This window comes from Oncorhynchus mykiss, chromosome 27 (assembly GCF_013265735.2).
Source record: "Oncorhynchus mykiss isolate Arlee chromosome 27, USDA_OmykA_1.1, whole genome shotgun sequence".
NCBI lineage: Eukaryota > Metazoa > Chordata > Actinopteri > Salmoniformes > Salmonidae > Oncorhynchus > Oncorhynchus mykiss.
In genome coordinates, this window is record NC_048591.1 from 28,412,279 (window position 1) to 28,428,890 (window position 16,612).

Sequence of the window (16,612 nt, forward strand, 5' to 3'; positions counted from 1 at the left end):
CTGCTAATTTAAGTAAGAGAGGGAACTTGATGAGGAATTTGTCATACAAAACGAGTGACCACAAATTGAGCTCCCAATGCTTGTATTTGACTATAGTGAATATCATCATGAGTTGAGCAAAAGTTCTGTGGCAAATTATTCCTGTTGTCTTGACATTATCTTTCGAGATAATGTTTTGTTGCTGGAATGTAATATATTTTATGAGGAAAGAAGAAACAAAGATTTGAATGGGTTACTGTTATCATAGCTCATGCACAGCCAGTCTGAATGATCTAGCCTTCAGAAACACACACCTTACTCTTCTTTTTCCACTTCTTTTGTTGGTCCCTTAAAGCCATATTTCCTTGGATAAATCTAGACTGGAGCAGAAAGTGCTGGACATTTGATTGCAATGAGATTCTTTTTAAATCACCAAGTGTTCTAACCCCACAACTGTGCTCCAATGAGTGTAAGTCATGTGTAGTTATTAGTGGGGCTGACAGTGGGGTTTAAATACTGTAAATCCTGTTTAACATGGGAACGGCCAGGGGGATGTGCAGTTCAGCAAAGTCTAGCAATTATGAGGAATCTAGCCTGCTGTATAAACAGAGATAGAGTGGGTAAAACAGCCATGTTAGGACTGGGTCACTCTGATAAGAACAGTGCAGCAATGTCACTCTGAGAAGTTGTTTATTTCTCCCTCACAATGAGGCTACTCTATCTTTATCATTTCATTATGTAATCCGCCCCTGTTAGAGGGAGAAGGAAATATTTGGTGTGTGTGTGTGTGTGTGTGTGTGTGTGTGTGTGTGTGTGTGTGTGTGTGTGTGTGTGTGTGTGTGTGTGTGTGTGTGTGTGTGTGTGTGTGTGTGTGTGTGTGTGTGTGTGTGTGTGTGTGTGTGTGTGTGTGTGTGTGTGTGTGTGTGTGTGTGTGTGTGTGTGTGTGTGTGTGTGTGTGTGTGTGTGTGTGTGTGTGTGTGTGTGTGTGTGTGTGTGTGTGCATTTTCTGCTCCCAAACAGTGATATCCATAGCTAATATTGTGTTTTTTTTTAATCATACGACACTTTTATGAGAGCACAGTTACCCCTTACAACATCTTTCACAATCCAATCATCTATGGTGATCATGGAGGTGTATCTGTATAGCGTAGCCCACTTAGTTTATACTGAGATTTCATTTTGACACGTATTACAATGTGTGGCTAAATCCTCCTCCGTTCTCATCTAGACTGTCTCCTTTCTTGAGCTGGTTTTAATAACCCTTACCCTCACGAGTCTTCAGATCAAGCGCATTAATAGACCTCCCTTTCAATCCACATCCGCACCAAGCAAAAGCTTCCAGCTGCAGTGGAAAACTGATTTAATATTCCTTTATTAATAGGAGTGTCACTGAGCGGCGCTCGGAGAGAAAAATGAGCAGACCTCGCCATGGGGGCCCGAGGTTCCCCGGATTTTTTTATTTGAATATCTGCTCTTGTTTTTATTTATTTTAATTTGTCTTTTCAACACACTAAAACAGAGGGTCACCTGGTGCTGAGCTGACAGCAGCAATGGCTCAAGTAGTCTAGACAACAATTAGAGTAATTTAAGCCAACCCCATGGTTCCTCTACTTCCCCTTTTCTTTTTTATTTCCTGCTCTCTCATTTCTTCATTGCCATTATTATTGGTCTGGGATTTCTCCCCGGCGTCGTGTTCTACTTTTCAGAAGATTCTGTCTAGCTCTCTTTGCCCCTCTCGCTTTATAGCCGTAGTTTTCCTCACATACACTGCCAAGGTCATCTAGATTGGCTGTTCAGACTTTCGTCAGTTGGTTATAGTGGCTGTCTATCTTCCCTGCCTGTCATACATTAAACACACACACACTCTCTCTTCTCTCTATCTTCTCTCTCTCTTCTCTCTCTCTCTCACTCTCTCTCTCACTCTCTCTCTCTCACTCTCTTTTCTCTCTTTTCTCTTCTCTCTCTCTTGCTCTCTTCTCTTTCTCTCACTTCTCTCTCTCTTTTCTCTTGCCTCTTTCTCTCTCTCTCGCTCTCTTCTCTCTTGCTCTCTTCTCTCTCACTCTTTTCTCTCTCTCTCTTCTCTCTGTCTCTCTCCCAAGCTGTCTTCTCTCTCACTCTCTTCTCTCTCTCTCTCTTTCTCTCTGGAGGAGCTCTGATATGCAGAGTGCGGGTGGTGAGGTCCATTTCTCTGCTCTTTATTGTGCTCTCTCTCGCTCTCTCGCTCTATGCAGAAGGGCCGGCTTGGCTTGGTGGGAGGCTGCTGTGGAAATGTGACTCAATGATGCAGTCTTTTAGCAGGCATTACCCAGGACACCCTGTGTAATTTCCTGGCTGTCAGGCACCAGCTAGGCCTGATACCCCTGGCACTAAGGGAAAGATAATCACCATCATATATTTAAAGGAGGAGAGAGAGAGGGCCTCTCCTAGTGACAGGTGTTGATTAGATAGGGGGTGTTGTGCCCAAATCCCTGCAGCAATTTATTGTATGAAAGTGGGATTCATGAACGGGCAGTCATATTTGATGCTGGCGGACGCACAACGCAGCGCTAGACGGAGAGATGTGAAAAAGTGATAAGGAGAGGGACCCGCAAAGAGGCAGCTCACTTTTTCTCTGCCACGTTTTTACATCCTATAGGATCTTGAGATGAGCTCCTTCAGCTGCTGTGTAGAGAGATAGCCTTCATATCTTCCCTTTATAGAACAGCTCTCGCACTGTCTTAAATCTACTCTATTATGTCGTTTGCATGGAATATGAATGCTTAGAGTACGTAATTGGAGAAAACTGGTCATGCATGAGCATCCTGAATTAGTCGTCTTTTAAAACCGTGTTTGGTTGGAGCTGGTCAGATGGCTTGTAGAATATGTACACATTTTGCATATGTATAGTACCAGTCAAAAGTTTAGACACACCTACTCATTCAAGGGTTCTTCTTTGTTCACTCTCCTTCTTGGTCGAATAGCCCTTACACAGCCTGGAGGTGTGTTGGGTCATTGTCCTGTTGAAAAACAAATGATAGTCCCACTAAGCCCAAATCAGATGGGACGGCGTATTGCTGCAGAATGCTGTGTTAGATCTGCTGGTTAAGTGTCCCTAGAATTCTAAATAAATCACTGACAGTGTCACCAGCAAAGCACCCCCACACCATCATACCTCCTCCTCCATGCTTCACGGTGGGAACTACACATGCGTAGATCATCTGTTCACCTATTCTACGTCTCACAAAGACATGGCGGTTGGAACCAAAAATCTAAAATTTGTACAGATTTTCACCGGTCTAATGTCCATTGCTTGTGTTTCTTGGCCCAAGCAAGTCACTTCTTATTATTGGTGTCCTTTAGTAGTGGTTTCTTTGCAGCAATTCGACCACAAAGGCCTGATTCACGCGGTCTCCTCTGAAAAGTTCATGTTGAGATGTGTCTGTTACTTGAACTATGTGAAGCATTTTATTTGGGTTGCAATTTCTGAGGCTGGTACAGTGCCTTGCGAAAGTATTCGGCCCCCTTGAACTTTGCGACCTTTTGCCACATTTCAAGCTTCAAACATAAAGATATAAAACTGTATTTTTTTGTGAAGAATCAACAACAAGTGGGACACAATCATGAAGTGGAACGACATTTATTGGATATTTCAAACTTTTTTAACAAATCAAAAACTGAAAAATTGGGCGTGCAAAATTATTCAGCCCCTTTACTTTCAGTGCAGCAAACTCTCTCCAGAAGTTCAGTGAGGATCTCTGAATGATCCAATGTTGACCTAAATGACTAATGATGATAAATACAATCCACCTGTGTGTAATCAAGAGTCCGTATAAATGCACCTGCACTGTGATAGTCTCAGAGGTCCGTTAAAAGCGCAGAGAGCATCATGAAGAACAAGGAACACACCAGGCAGGTCCGAGATACTGTTGTGAAGAAGTTTAAAGCCGGATTTGGATACAAAAAGATTTCCCAAGCTTTAAACATCCCAAGGAGCACTGTGCAAGCGATAATATTGAAATGGAAGGAGTATCAGACCACTGCAAATCTACCAAGACCTGGCCGTCCCTCTAAACTTTCAGCTCATACAAGGAGAAGACTGATCAGAGATGCAGCCAAGAGGCCCATGATCACTCTGGATGAACTGCAGAGATCTACAGCTGAGGTGGGAGACTCTGTCCATAGGACAACAATCAGTCGTATATTGCACAAATCTGGCCTTTATGGAAGAGTGGCAAGAAGAAAGCCATTCCTTAAAGATATCCATAAAAAGTGTCGTTTAAAGTTTGCCACAAGCCACCTGGGAGACACACCAAACATGTGGAAGAAGGTGCTCTGGTCAGATGAAACCAAAATTGAACTTTTTGGCAACAATGCAAAACGTTATGTTTGGCGTAAAAGCAACACAGTTCATCACCCTGAACACACCATCCCCACTGTCAAACATGGTGGTGGCAGCATCATGGTTTGGGCCTGCTTTTCTTCAGCAGGGACAGGGAAGATGGTTAAAATTGATGGGAAGATGGATGGAGCCAAATACAGGACCATTCTGGAAGAAAACCTGATGGAGTCTGCGAAAGACCTGAGACTGGGACGGAGATTTGTCTTCCAACAAGACAATGATCCAAAACATAAAGCAAAATCTAAAATGGAATGGTTCAAAAATAAACATATCCAGGTGTTAGAATGGCCAAGTCAAAGTCCAGACCTGAATCTAATCGAGAATCTGTGGAAAGAACTGAAAACTGATGTTCACAAATGCTCTCCATCCAACCTCACTGAGCTCGAGCTGTTTTGCAAGGAGGAATGGGAAAAAATGTCAGTCTCTCGATGTGCAAAACTGATAGAGACATACCCCAAGCGACTTACAGCTGTAATCGCAGCAAAAGGTGGCGCTACAAAGTATTAACTTAAGGGGGCTGAATAATTTTGCACGCCCAATTTTTCAGTTTTTGATTTGTTAAAAAAGTTTGAAATATCCAATAAATGTCGTTCCACTTCATGATTGTGTCCCACTTGTTGTTGATTCTTCACAAAAAAATACAGTTTTATATCTTTATGTTTGAAGTCTGAAATGTGGCAAAAGGTCGCAAAGTTCAAGGGGGCCGAATACTTTCGCAAGGCACTGTAACTAATGAACTTATCCTTTGCAGCAGATCTAACTCTGGGTCTTCCTTTCGTGTGGCGGTCCTCATGAGAACCAGGTTCATCATAGCGCTTGATGGTTTTTGCGACTGCACTTGAAGAAACTTTCAAAGTTCTTGAAATGTTCCGTGTTGACTGACCTTCACGTTTTAAAGTAATAACGGACTGTCATTTTTGTTGTTGCTTATTTGAGCTGTTCTTGCCATAAAATGGACTTGGTCTTTTACCAAATAGGGCTATCTTCTGTATACCACCCCTACCTTGTCACAGCACAACTGATTGGCTCAAACACATTAAGAAGGAAAGAGATTCCACAAATTAACTTTTAACAAGACACACCTGTTAATTTAAATGCATTCCAGGTGACTACCTCATGAAGCTGGTGGAGAGAATGCCAAGAGTGTGCAAAGCTGCCATCAAGGCAAAGGGTGGCTAATTTGAAGAATCTCAAATATAAAATAATATTTGATTATTTGAACACTTTTTTGGTTATTACATGACTCCATGTGTTATTTCATAGTTTTGATGTCTTCACTATTATTCTACAAATCAAAAAATAGTAAAAAATAAAGAAAAACCCTTGAATGAGTAGGTGTGTCCAAAATGTAACTGGTACTGTATATGTTTATACCAGGCTCCTCATACAAACATCACATTTAAACATTATTAATACGTTTCTGCTTGCGTTACATTCAATTTTAACTGGGGAACAAAGCATTGAGCTTAATTAATGTATACTTAAACTATAAACACTCTTGCTTCTTCCTCTCTGACATTATCATTTCCTGTTTAACTGTAGTGTATTGAGGTTTGTGTTTTGTGTTTTTCACCCCAGTATTTTTATTTTATTAGATTTATTTTAGTGTCCATGGAAAAGGCTATACGGACACTCCTGACCTGCAAACTGATATTTACTTTCAGAATTGGTTAACGTTTGGTTAAAGGGAAAATCCCCCCAAAATAATAATAATAATAATAAAATAATTTGGTGTTTTGCATCATCATGATAATGTGGCTGGTGACACTTTGCTTCTTGAAAGTCCAATATCTTTAAAACATGACTGCTGACATGCAAAACATTATGGGACTGTATCAATATGGGACTAATGAAAAAAATACAAAATTTTTTTCCGTTTAAGGTAAGGGTCAGGTTAGTAGTTTTGCAGGTCACCAGTGTTCTTATAGTCTCTCCCACTATGCATGCCAGGCCTCAGCTTCAAACTTAGCTTTTATCCATCTCTGCACACCACCAGTCCTAAATAGCTACGTTGATCATCCAATTTTGGCGCCCCCGCTTCCCCCCCTCCGTCAGGCACCAACCAGGCCAGGCCCGGAGCCTTCCCCGGCACCAACAGTCCCGGGCCCGGAGCCTTCCCCGGCACCAACAGTCCCGGGCCCGTGGCTGACCTCTATGGCACTCCCAGCCAGGACTCCGGTGTGGGCAACTACATTAGTGCTGCTAGCCCACAGCCTGGCTCTGGCTTCGGCCACAGCATTGCTGTAAGTATAGCTTACTCCAGCAACTCGTTCACCTCGTCCAATACCGCCTTCATCTTCTTTGTGCTGTCAACCATATTCCTTGTTCATTCTCTCAGCTCATTTCAACTCGTCATCAGGATATTTCATCAGTCTGAAGGATATGATTTCTATCCACAAAAGAGATAGGTATGCTCATTATGCTACAGATGTCTTGTGCGCTCTTCCGTTTGTTATGCTAAATGTATAATGTATATCAGACGAGAGCTGTAGATGAAGTTGTGCTTACTGTATGTGAACGTGATGGCGTCATGTAGACATTCATCAGATTACAATCTCTGTGAATCAAAGTTCTACTGGTCACTCTGTTCCACTTTAGTCAAACAATAATGCAGGCATAATCAGTGTGTTCAGTGTCGCTGTGCCAGAGTTTAGGCCTATTAAAGCTTTACAATGCATATGTGCCTGAAATGCAGTGAGAATGTTTGCCATCTAAACATCAAATAAGGCACAAGTGCTAGACAGGTGCTCAGGCGCGTGGTTGGGCCTGTGTGATTGTGTACATTACCAACATTTCGTCCTCATTCACACATTTCATTTTTTCTGTCAGCTGCAGTAACGTTAAAACAAACTGTGAACTTGTACGGCCTGTCATCACCTCTCTGACGTGTCAGTGTACTTCTGTTCATGCGCCAGCCAGAAGGTCAAAAAATCCTGCAATTAGTTAGTTTGTTTCACCTTTTCAGTGGTGGTGACTCCTGATTTGAGTAGACTCACACCAGGCGAATTCCAGGGCTAGCCTTTGAAAGGGTCCTCATTCAAAGTGCATTATGTAAATCAATACAACAATAATAACCCCTTGTGCGTTAAACCACTGTCGTAAGAATATTTTCTCCATGTCCTTTGAAGACACTGACATTCATTATCCCTGTTGGATGCTTCAGTCTGGAACCTTTGATGAGGGTATTGATGGATTTTTAGCCAGCTTAGGAAAAAGCACGGAGAAAAATCTGCTCCAACTAAAATGGATGAGTAACTAAAAGCCTTGTACTCTGCCACACCGATAATTAATACAGTTCTCCCTATTTGAACTCCTGTCCAAAATGCAACATCAAGGTGTGCTGAAAACTGAATAAGACTTTTTGTATGTTTGGCCCACTGAACACCTTGTCTTCCGGTGCATTCCTAGCATGTTAGAGACATTTTAAAGGAACCATGTCGGCACATAAAGCACCACTCTGCAAACAGAGAGGGCTTTCATTAGATTAGCTAACTGCTGAACCATCGTTTAGAATCGGAATGGAATGTCACCTTCCACTTGACTTTGAGAGACAGTTTCACCCTCAATAAGGGAAATGTAGGTTGAAGATCTTGTCTATATTTCAGAAATGACAGGCACCATTGGCACTCAAAATCCCTAGTCAGAAATATTTCATGCTGTTGCTATATATGGCTATCCCAACCTACATAGAATGAAATAGCTGATCTTTTTCTCTTCAAGCTCAGTTCTTATGATTGTCTTATGTAGCGGCACATATTTCATATTTTGGACATTGGCTGTTGAAGTTCACAGTTTCAGCTACATAATGGGTTGGGTTGGGTGACACGTTGGGTTTGGTTGGGTGACACGTTGGGTTGGGTTGGGTGACACGTTGGGTTGGGTTGGGTGACACGTTGGGTTGGGTAACGGGTTGGGTTGGGTGACACGTTGGGTTGGGTTGGGTAATGGGTTGGGTTGGGTGGCACGTTGGGTTGGGTTGGGTGACACGTTGGGTTGGGTAATGGGTTGGGTTGGGTGACACGTTGGGTTGGGTAACGGGTTGGGTTGGGTGACACGTTGGGTTGGGTTGGGTGACACGTTGGGTTGGGTAACGGGTTGGGTTGGGTGACACGTTGGGTTGGGTTGGGTAACGGGTTGGGTTGGGTGACACGTTGGGTTGGGTTGGGTAATGGGTTGGGTTGGGTGACACGTTGGGTTGGGTTGGGTAATGGGTTGGGAAATGGGTAATGGGTTGGGTTGGGTAATTGGTTGGGAAATGGGTAATGGGTTGGGTTGGTTAATGGGTTGGGAAATGGGTAATGGGTTGGGTAATGGGTTGGGTTGGGTAATTGGTTGGGAAATGGGTAATGAGGTTGGGTAATGGGTAACGGGTTGGGTAATGGGTAATGGGTTGGGTAATTGGTTGGGAAATGGGTAATGGGTTGGGTAATGGGTTGGGTGACACATTCACTTTGGAGGAGTACTTCCGTTTCCATTCTTTCCATCCTTAATATACAGTGGGGAGAACAACTATTTGAAACACTGCCGATTTTGCAGGTTTTCCTACTTACAAAGCATGTAGAGGTCTGTAATTTTTATTATAGGTACACTTCAACTGTGAGAGACGGAATCTAAAACAAAAATCCAGAAAATCACATTGTATGATTTTTAAGTAATTAATTTGCATTTTATTGCATGACATAAGTATTTGATCACCTACCAACCAGTAAGAATTCCGGCTCTCACAGACCTGTTTGTTTTTCTTTAAGAAGCCCTCCTGTTCTCCACTCATTACCTGTATCAACTGCACCTGTTTGAACTCGTTACCTGTATAAAAGACACCTGTCCACAGACTCCAACCTCTCCACAATGGCCAAGACCAGAGAGCTGGGTAAGGACATCGGGGGTAAAATTGTAGACCTGCACAAGGCTGGGTAGGCTAAAGGACAATAGGCAAGCAGCTTGGTGAGAAAGCAACAACTGTTGGCGCAATTATTAGAAAATGTAAGAAGTTCAAGATGACGGTCAATCGCCCTCGGTCTGGGGCTCCATGCAAGATCTCACCTCGTGGGGCATCAATGATTATGAGGAAGGTGAGGGATCAGCCCAGAACTACACGGCAGGACCTGGTCAATGACCTGAAGAGAGCTGGGACTACAGTCTCAAAGAAAACCATTAGTAACACACTACGCCGTCATGGATTAAAATCCTGCAGCGCACGCAAGGTCCCCCTACTCAAGCCAGCGCATGTCCAGGCCCATCTGAAGTTTGCCAATGACCATCTGGATGATCCAGAGGAGGAATGGGAGAAGGTCATGTGGTCTGTTGAGACAAAAATAGAGCTTTTTGGTCTAAACTTTGGAGGAAGAAGAAGGATGAGTACAACCCCAAGAACAATTGTAATTGCAAACAAAGGTTTCGGTACCAAATATTAAGTTCTGCTTTTCTGATGTATCAAATACTTATGTCATGCAATAAAATGCAAATTAATTACTTAAAAATCATACAATGTGATTTTCTGGATTTTTGTTTTAGATTCCGTCTCTCACAGTTGAAGTGTACTTATGATAAAAATTACAGACCTCTACATGCTTTGTAAGTAGGAAAACCTGCAAAATCAGCAGTGTATCAAATACTTGTTCTCCCCACTGTAATTGCTGAAGTTATTTTTGCATATGTTGTGATTCTGCTGGTGATTCATATTTTTTGTGGTTGCATGAATATGATTACATTAGAGTTCTACTGATCCATGCTTTCTTAACAAAACCTTGTTCACACAATACATACACAGTACACTTAGACATCTGAAGTTAACAACATTAGTCTCCTGCTTTAGCCAGCATTAGCCCCTTATTGTCGAGCAAGTTATCCAAATCTCTATAATGGATCCTTATTGGTGGTGAATGCAGTAAATGGCTATAATGGATCCTTATTGTTGGTGAATTCAGTAAGTGTGATTCCAATTACTACTGCTGTCCATCGCTGCAGAATTCAATTGGTTTTAATCACTGCTTCTTATCAAATAAAAATACATTCTTAGGATGTACCCCATCGGTACCGTCCTCTTCGGTTTCCATGTCCATGACTCTTTAGAAATAGTTTGATTTAATTTATGCTGCCTATAAAGAGAGCTCTGCTCTAGGACACAGACAGGTTGGCAGCACCACAATGGGACTACCTGAGACCCACCTCTGTGTGGCCATTTTCCACATTCAAAATTAAAGAACCAAATTGGGGCCTAAATGCTGTTCCGATGGCTAAAACGAACTTGACTTGAGGAAATGAACGAGATACATTTCCATTCATGCTGGCAGCACACCCTATGAATAAAATATACTCACCAGTAATAGGTTTCTTTTTAGCCTTTTTCCCTGAAATGCATACTGACACAGGTACTAACTGTACACTTTTAGGGGCCGTTGATTGCAACCGCTTTTACAAATGGATACCATTGAAACCTAACAGGTGGTTGGTTGCCATCTCATTTGAGGTATTTTTATGTCATTTCTATAATGTTTTAGTCTTTTTCCTTCCTTTTTCCTTTTCTATTTTCTTTCTGTCTGATTTAGATCCTCCCCCTCAAAAAACAAGAAAACACTTTTTACAGGGTTTCTACACGTTGCGTACATGTCTGCATTCTTATTTTGTGGATTTGGATATTGAAACCCTTTAAAAAGTGACTGTTTGTCATTTTCCATTGTGAAACCACCGGGATGGTGAAATGCACATTTCTAACTTGCAACGCCCCGACACTATTTCCCCCATTATTGTCACTTTGTTACCCTGTTTCTAGAAGACTAAGCATGCATTCTGTTAAAATAAAATATGATAGTATTCTGTAAAGGAAAGGTGTTCTGGGTGTATGCAAACTCTGCTGTTGCTTTCCTCACTGTTGCCTTCTCTTGTGTTACCGATTTAATGTAGCTAGCTTTCCACTGGAATTCAGCAATCAACCAAGAGTCATAACCAAGTCAAATATTGTGCGGTGGGTTGGCCTTGGCTATTCAGGGAACAGACTCCAGTTTCTTGTGGTCCTGTATGGCTCAGTTGCACTTGCACTGCCGGGGTTGTGGGTTCATTTCTCGAGGCCACCCATAGGTAAAATGTACGCATGACTGTAAGTCACTTTGGATAAAAGTGTCTGCTAAATGGCATGTTATTATATATATTATTTGACGTGCTACTGTATATGGACACTGGTCTGGAGCGTGAGTTGAGAGTGAGGCGGAGCTGGATCTGTGCAGTTGTTCACCTTTGGGTCATTTCCTCCTCTGGAGACCACATCTCTACCCTCACCGCCGCAGTTTATTGAGCAACTTTATGAAAACAAACCTCCAAACATAACTGTCTGACTGTTATACGCCATTTAGAAGCCACATCAGCGAACGTGTGTGTGTATAAAGTGCATTTGTGAGCCGTTTGAGTACAGTATGAGAGTGGCGAGTGGAGTGTGAGTGTGCTTGCGTGTTTGTACTCTGAGAGTGTGTGTATGTCTCTACAGTGAGAATCTTTGCCTTAGGGCAGTGTTAGTCACAGCAGCTACTCAGCAGCAACAGTCCAGTACACCACTTCAAGTTTCATTCTTAAGCAGTCAGCTTTGTGTGGAGTTTGATCAACCCAGACAGAGACACCCCAGTCCAGCTCTCCTCTTGAGTCTTATTCATAAAACCCTCCATTGGACAGATGTGTCAGACTGGTGGGAGTGACTGCATGGTGGGAGTGACTGCATGGTGTCACTGCTGATTTAGTGTAGCACCTTGTGTCCTATCGTGTGTTGCTGTGAAATGGAATGACGACGCAGATGTAGTCATCTGTTTCTCTAGTTTTCACCGTATGTATTTCTGTCTGAAATAGATCACCATGGGTCTGGGAGATGTACATTTTGTACAACAATTAGCATTTGTTGTTGAAATTCACTGCTAGTGTATAAACACTGAGCAAAAATATAAATACAACATGTAAAGTTGTGCAGAGGAGTATTTTTGTATGTAATGAAGCCCTGTTGTCGGGAAAAACTCATTCTGATTGGCTGGGCATGGCTCCCCAGTGGGTCAGCCTGGCTCCCCAGTGGGTGGACCTATGCCCTCCCAGTCCCACCAATGGACCTGCCCAGTCATGTGAAATCCATAGATTAGGGCGTAATGAAATTATTTCAATTGATTCATATCTTTATATGAACTGTAACTCAGGAAAATCTTTGAAATTGTTGCCTGTTGCGTTTATATTTTTGTTCAGTAAAAAAACACAGGTCCAGACAGCACAGTGGAAGCCATCAGAGAAGGCAACAGAGTAAAGTGCAGTTTTCTGTAAACCTGCTTTAAAAAAATGAACCCCTCATCTAACTGGTAGCTGGGTGGTACTGCTTGTCTCTGTGCATGCTGTATGTACTGTAGACTAACATGGGAGTGATGTCCTGTCCATGCCTGCTGCCCCTCTTCCATAAAGCTCTGTGTCGTGTGGTAGCAGGGATACTATTGTACTCTATGTTGTGTCTGGGCTGGTCTCTCTGCCGTGACCATCCTAGCCTGGAATCCTTTCTTGAAGTGAAGCAGAATAATTGAGTTTGTATTCCAGGCTAGTGCCATCCATATTTCTGCCAGTGAAAATGCTCCCATGGGATGTAGCACTCGTTCTGCTCTCTCCCCTGCAGAGGCTGGGTTTGAGATGATCCAGTTTGAACCATCTGCTGCTTCAACCAATTCGAACCTCTAAAATTGGTTCTACTATCAATCAAATGTTTCAGAATCAAGTGAAAATGTAAAACAAATAGATATAATGGCACAGAAGAAAATAGTGGCAGTTGAAGGAAAGGCTATCAGACATGACATACTGTATCAGTGTTACAGACAAGGGGGAGCTTTTTGGTTTTAACTATTGGTTTGAATGTCGCTGTTTCCCATTCCAGCAGAGTATTTCAGGAGGCCCGGGGAAGACCGGGCGGAGTTTTTAACTGGCTATGTGAACAGGTGATGCCATCCAACGCCAAGCACTACAGCATCAACCCACAGGAGGAGAGTAGAGGTGGCACCACGTGAAGAAGAACTGAAGAAAATGTCAAAATCATCTCAGAAAAATAAACTACAATCTGCTGTACTATAATCCTAACCTGGCGTTCACATCCTTAATATCCAACTGTAACCCAGTACCTTTGTGTAGGATTTAGGTGTTTTGTTCTTTAAATGTTCCTTCTTTTAAATCTGTTTAGTTTATGTTCATTATTTTCAGTGTAGTCTTCAAATTAATAAGGGAAGATTAATTCTAATTTTAATTTACTCCAATATTTTTGATCCTCTCTGAAATTAGTAACTATTTATGTAAACTGGCTTATTTCTGTTTTGTTTTTTTCAGATTGCTATGTTGCTATGGTTGTTTGCTTTCATTCTTGCTGATGGAAAAATGCAGGTGTCAGTTTGCACATACAAGAAAACTGACATGAACTGATGAGGCCTGAAGAAAGGCGGTGTTAATTCAATTTTAAGAGTAACTAATATATCTTAGTAGCTTTTTTTGGTTTATTTTAATGTTGTTAATTACCTATTTTGGGCAATAAGAGGACTACAATATTTTCACAGTCCTTTTTTACAAATGTTTTTGTTGTCAGGAAAAAATTACCTTTCCTTTTAATACTTTGTGAATTCAGATTTTAAGAAAAATATAACTGTAAATATTATTCAAATCACTGCATATAATCGTTTCAGAGAGAACCATATTTTTGTGATGGTTCATCATAAAAGGCTGTAATGTGCAAGAGCGCAACTGTCAAAGACGAGGACATTTAATGCTCTTAAGTCGTATCATAATCCATTTGTAGCACAAAATGCCATGATAACCCCACTGAGGACTCGATCCTACAAGAACACTGTTGGCTTGCTCTGTAAATACTGTTGTCTTTCTTACTGTGCTAATGTCATACCAGCATACTGTTCTGTCTTCTACATAGTGAGCTCAAAAGTGCACAGCTTCTAAAAGATGACACAAGGTTAACACTGGACATTGCTACACAATGTCTCTCAAAGAGGACACCGGCTCAACTTCTTCTAGACTCTCGCAAGTGAAAGGCTACTGTATCTGTGACTGAAGTCAATACTATATAAAAAAAGAACATGATACAAATCCAAAGCACACTTTTACTTTGTATTAGTTTGAAAATACCAGATGTTGAATACTAGTGTCCAGATACATTTCATACCAATCTGCACGTGTTTCATTTTGTTATGGTTATCTTCAGTTTTTGTTTTCCTTATTAATGCTGTTTATCCATTTTGAACAGAGCACCTGCTTTCAATGTGACAGGAAATATTTCAAGTCAGATATATTTTACATACATTTATTGTGATGTTTTCTTGAACTGATTAGGAAGGCAAAACATCTATCATTACCTCAGTCCTGTGAGTTTTATCTTAGATGAGATGACAAATTCATTTATTTTAAATTTAAACCGGTTGAAATTATGAATGGATTATGAGAAAAGTTGTTGCACTGTGACAAAGAAGGAAAGTGACCATATTCTATTTGCACATTTCAAGTGTTGGATATTTAAAATGGTCTTGATCAGATGATACATGAAGGAATGTTTTTTTAAGAATCATTTTTTATTCCCATTAGAGATTAGTCATCTTGACTCTTGCAATTGGAAAAAGTTGTTTTGCCCAAAGGGCATTTATTTAACAACAAATAAATAAATACAATCCATGTATAATCCATAGATTGGAACATTTCGGCCTAGCCAAGTATCTGTAGTCACTACGTTCATTTCCTGTAGGGACTGGTTTGTTGAGATTGAGAAATGTTCATTTCCTGTAGGGACTGGTTTGTTGAGATTGAGAAATGTTCATTTCCTGTAGGGACTGGTTTGTTGAGATTGAGAAATGTTCATTTCCTGTAGGGACTGGTTTGTTGAGATTGAGAAATGTTCATTTCCTATAGGGACTTGTTTGTTGAGATTGAGAAATGTTCATTTCCTGTAGGGACTGGTTTGTTGAGATTGAGAAATGTTCATTTCCTGTAGGGACTGGTTTGTTGAGATTGAGAAATGTTCATTTCCTGTAGGGACTGGTTTGTTGAGATTGAGAAATGTTCATTTCCTGTAGGGACTGGTTTGTTGAGATTGAGAAATGGTTCCTCTGAAGCAGAATGCTGGATTCTTGTCAAATAAAATGGGGACTTGTTTAAGTAATAATCAAATTAAAATAAACATGTTACGAATTCAAAAAAGAGAAAAAAGTATGTTCCCTTGAATGATTTACATTTTTATTCAGAAGGATTTGTATCAATATTTTTGTGGTTGTTAATGATTATATTAATAATAATTATTATACTAACAATATTAGAATGTACTGTACATCCATCCGATTCTTTCTCCATTCCCTGTGACCTTATACAGTAATCTTATGTTGATCATCAATGTATTTCAGTAATGTGTGGAAAAAAAGAAAACTGCAAATGACCTTGTAACAGAGTGCCGTCTTTGATGCCAGTGTAGTGGCTATACACTTATTTGTTGATCTCTCTATCTTCCTCTTTGTCTCCCACTCCTTCTCTCCTAGTATTAGTTGTAGTTGTTATGTAGTTAAGATGTAGATGTAGCTATTAGGAGATGTAGGACCAGTAAGGATAGAGCTTTCTCTTCTTAATTACCATAGTTATATATAAAAAAAGCTGACATTCATTTCAATACCATTTGTCTATTTTCAGTTTTACTGTTCTCACATGGTTTCAACTAACCAAAGCAATCATTGAGGACATTTAAATCAGAAATTTCTGTAAGACCGAATCGTAAACAAGGCATTGATCCCCACACTTGAATGTTTAAAAAGGGGTGTGCCATACTACCTTAAAAGCTAATGCTAGATATACAAACCAGTTCTGTTATTATTTCACAAGAGGGACACAAGCTATAATTATGATTGAGTATAATGGATTTTATTACATTAATGGAGAAATCATATATTTTTTAGAAAGTTATAACGGACTAATGATAATAATGGCTATTATAGATAATTATTTTAAACTCGTTTTGATGTTTGTACTATTAAACAATATCCCAGTGGCCCCTGGCACTACTATTTTTGGATACAGTTGTATTTCATTTTAGGTGTCTACTTAATTCATTATTATTCATTCAGATTATAGTTTGAGTTCATTATCAACGTTTGAGAATGTAGTGAATTATTTTTGTACTCTTGCACCATTGGAAGCAGCGTTTTACTTTAATCAAAGCCAGGGTATCATAAAACATGTACATTGTAGATTCATTCAAGTGCTTCGTCTTTATTT

At 40.6% G+C, this 16,612-nt stretch overlaps 1 protein-coding gene across 8 annotated transcripts in view; it reads left to right on the forward strand.

The window, feature by feature from the left end:
• Window positions 1–16,189, forward strand: part of LOC110507900 (RNA-binding protein Musashi homolog 2) — a 372,381-nt gene extending 356,192 nt beyond the window's left edge. For 2 of the 8 annotated variants that reach the window (XM_021588306.2, XM_021588313.2), the window contains exons 13-15: window positions 6,413–6,600; window positions 10,750–10,826; window positions 13,242–16,189. In XM_021588306.2, coding sequence (XP_021443981.2) covers window positions 6,413–6,600; window positions 10,750–10,791 — 230 coding nt within the window. In that variant the 3' untranslated portion in view covers window positions 10,792–10,826; window positions 13,242–16,189. The remainder of the gene's footprint in view (window positions 1–6,412; window positions 6,601–10,749; window positions 10,827–13,241) is intronic. The other 6 variants (XM_021588303.2, XM_021588308.2, XM_021588309.2 and 3 more) reach the window with 4 other exon arrangements.
• The last annotated feature ends 423 nt before the right edge of the window (window positions 16,190–16,612 follow it).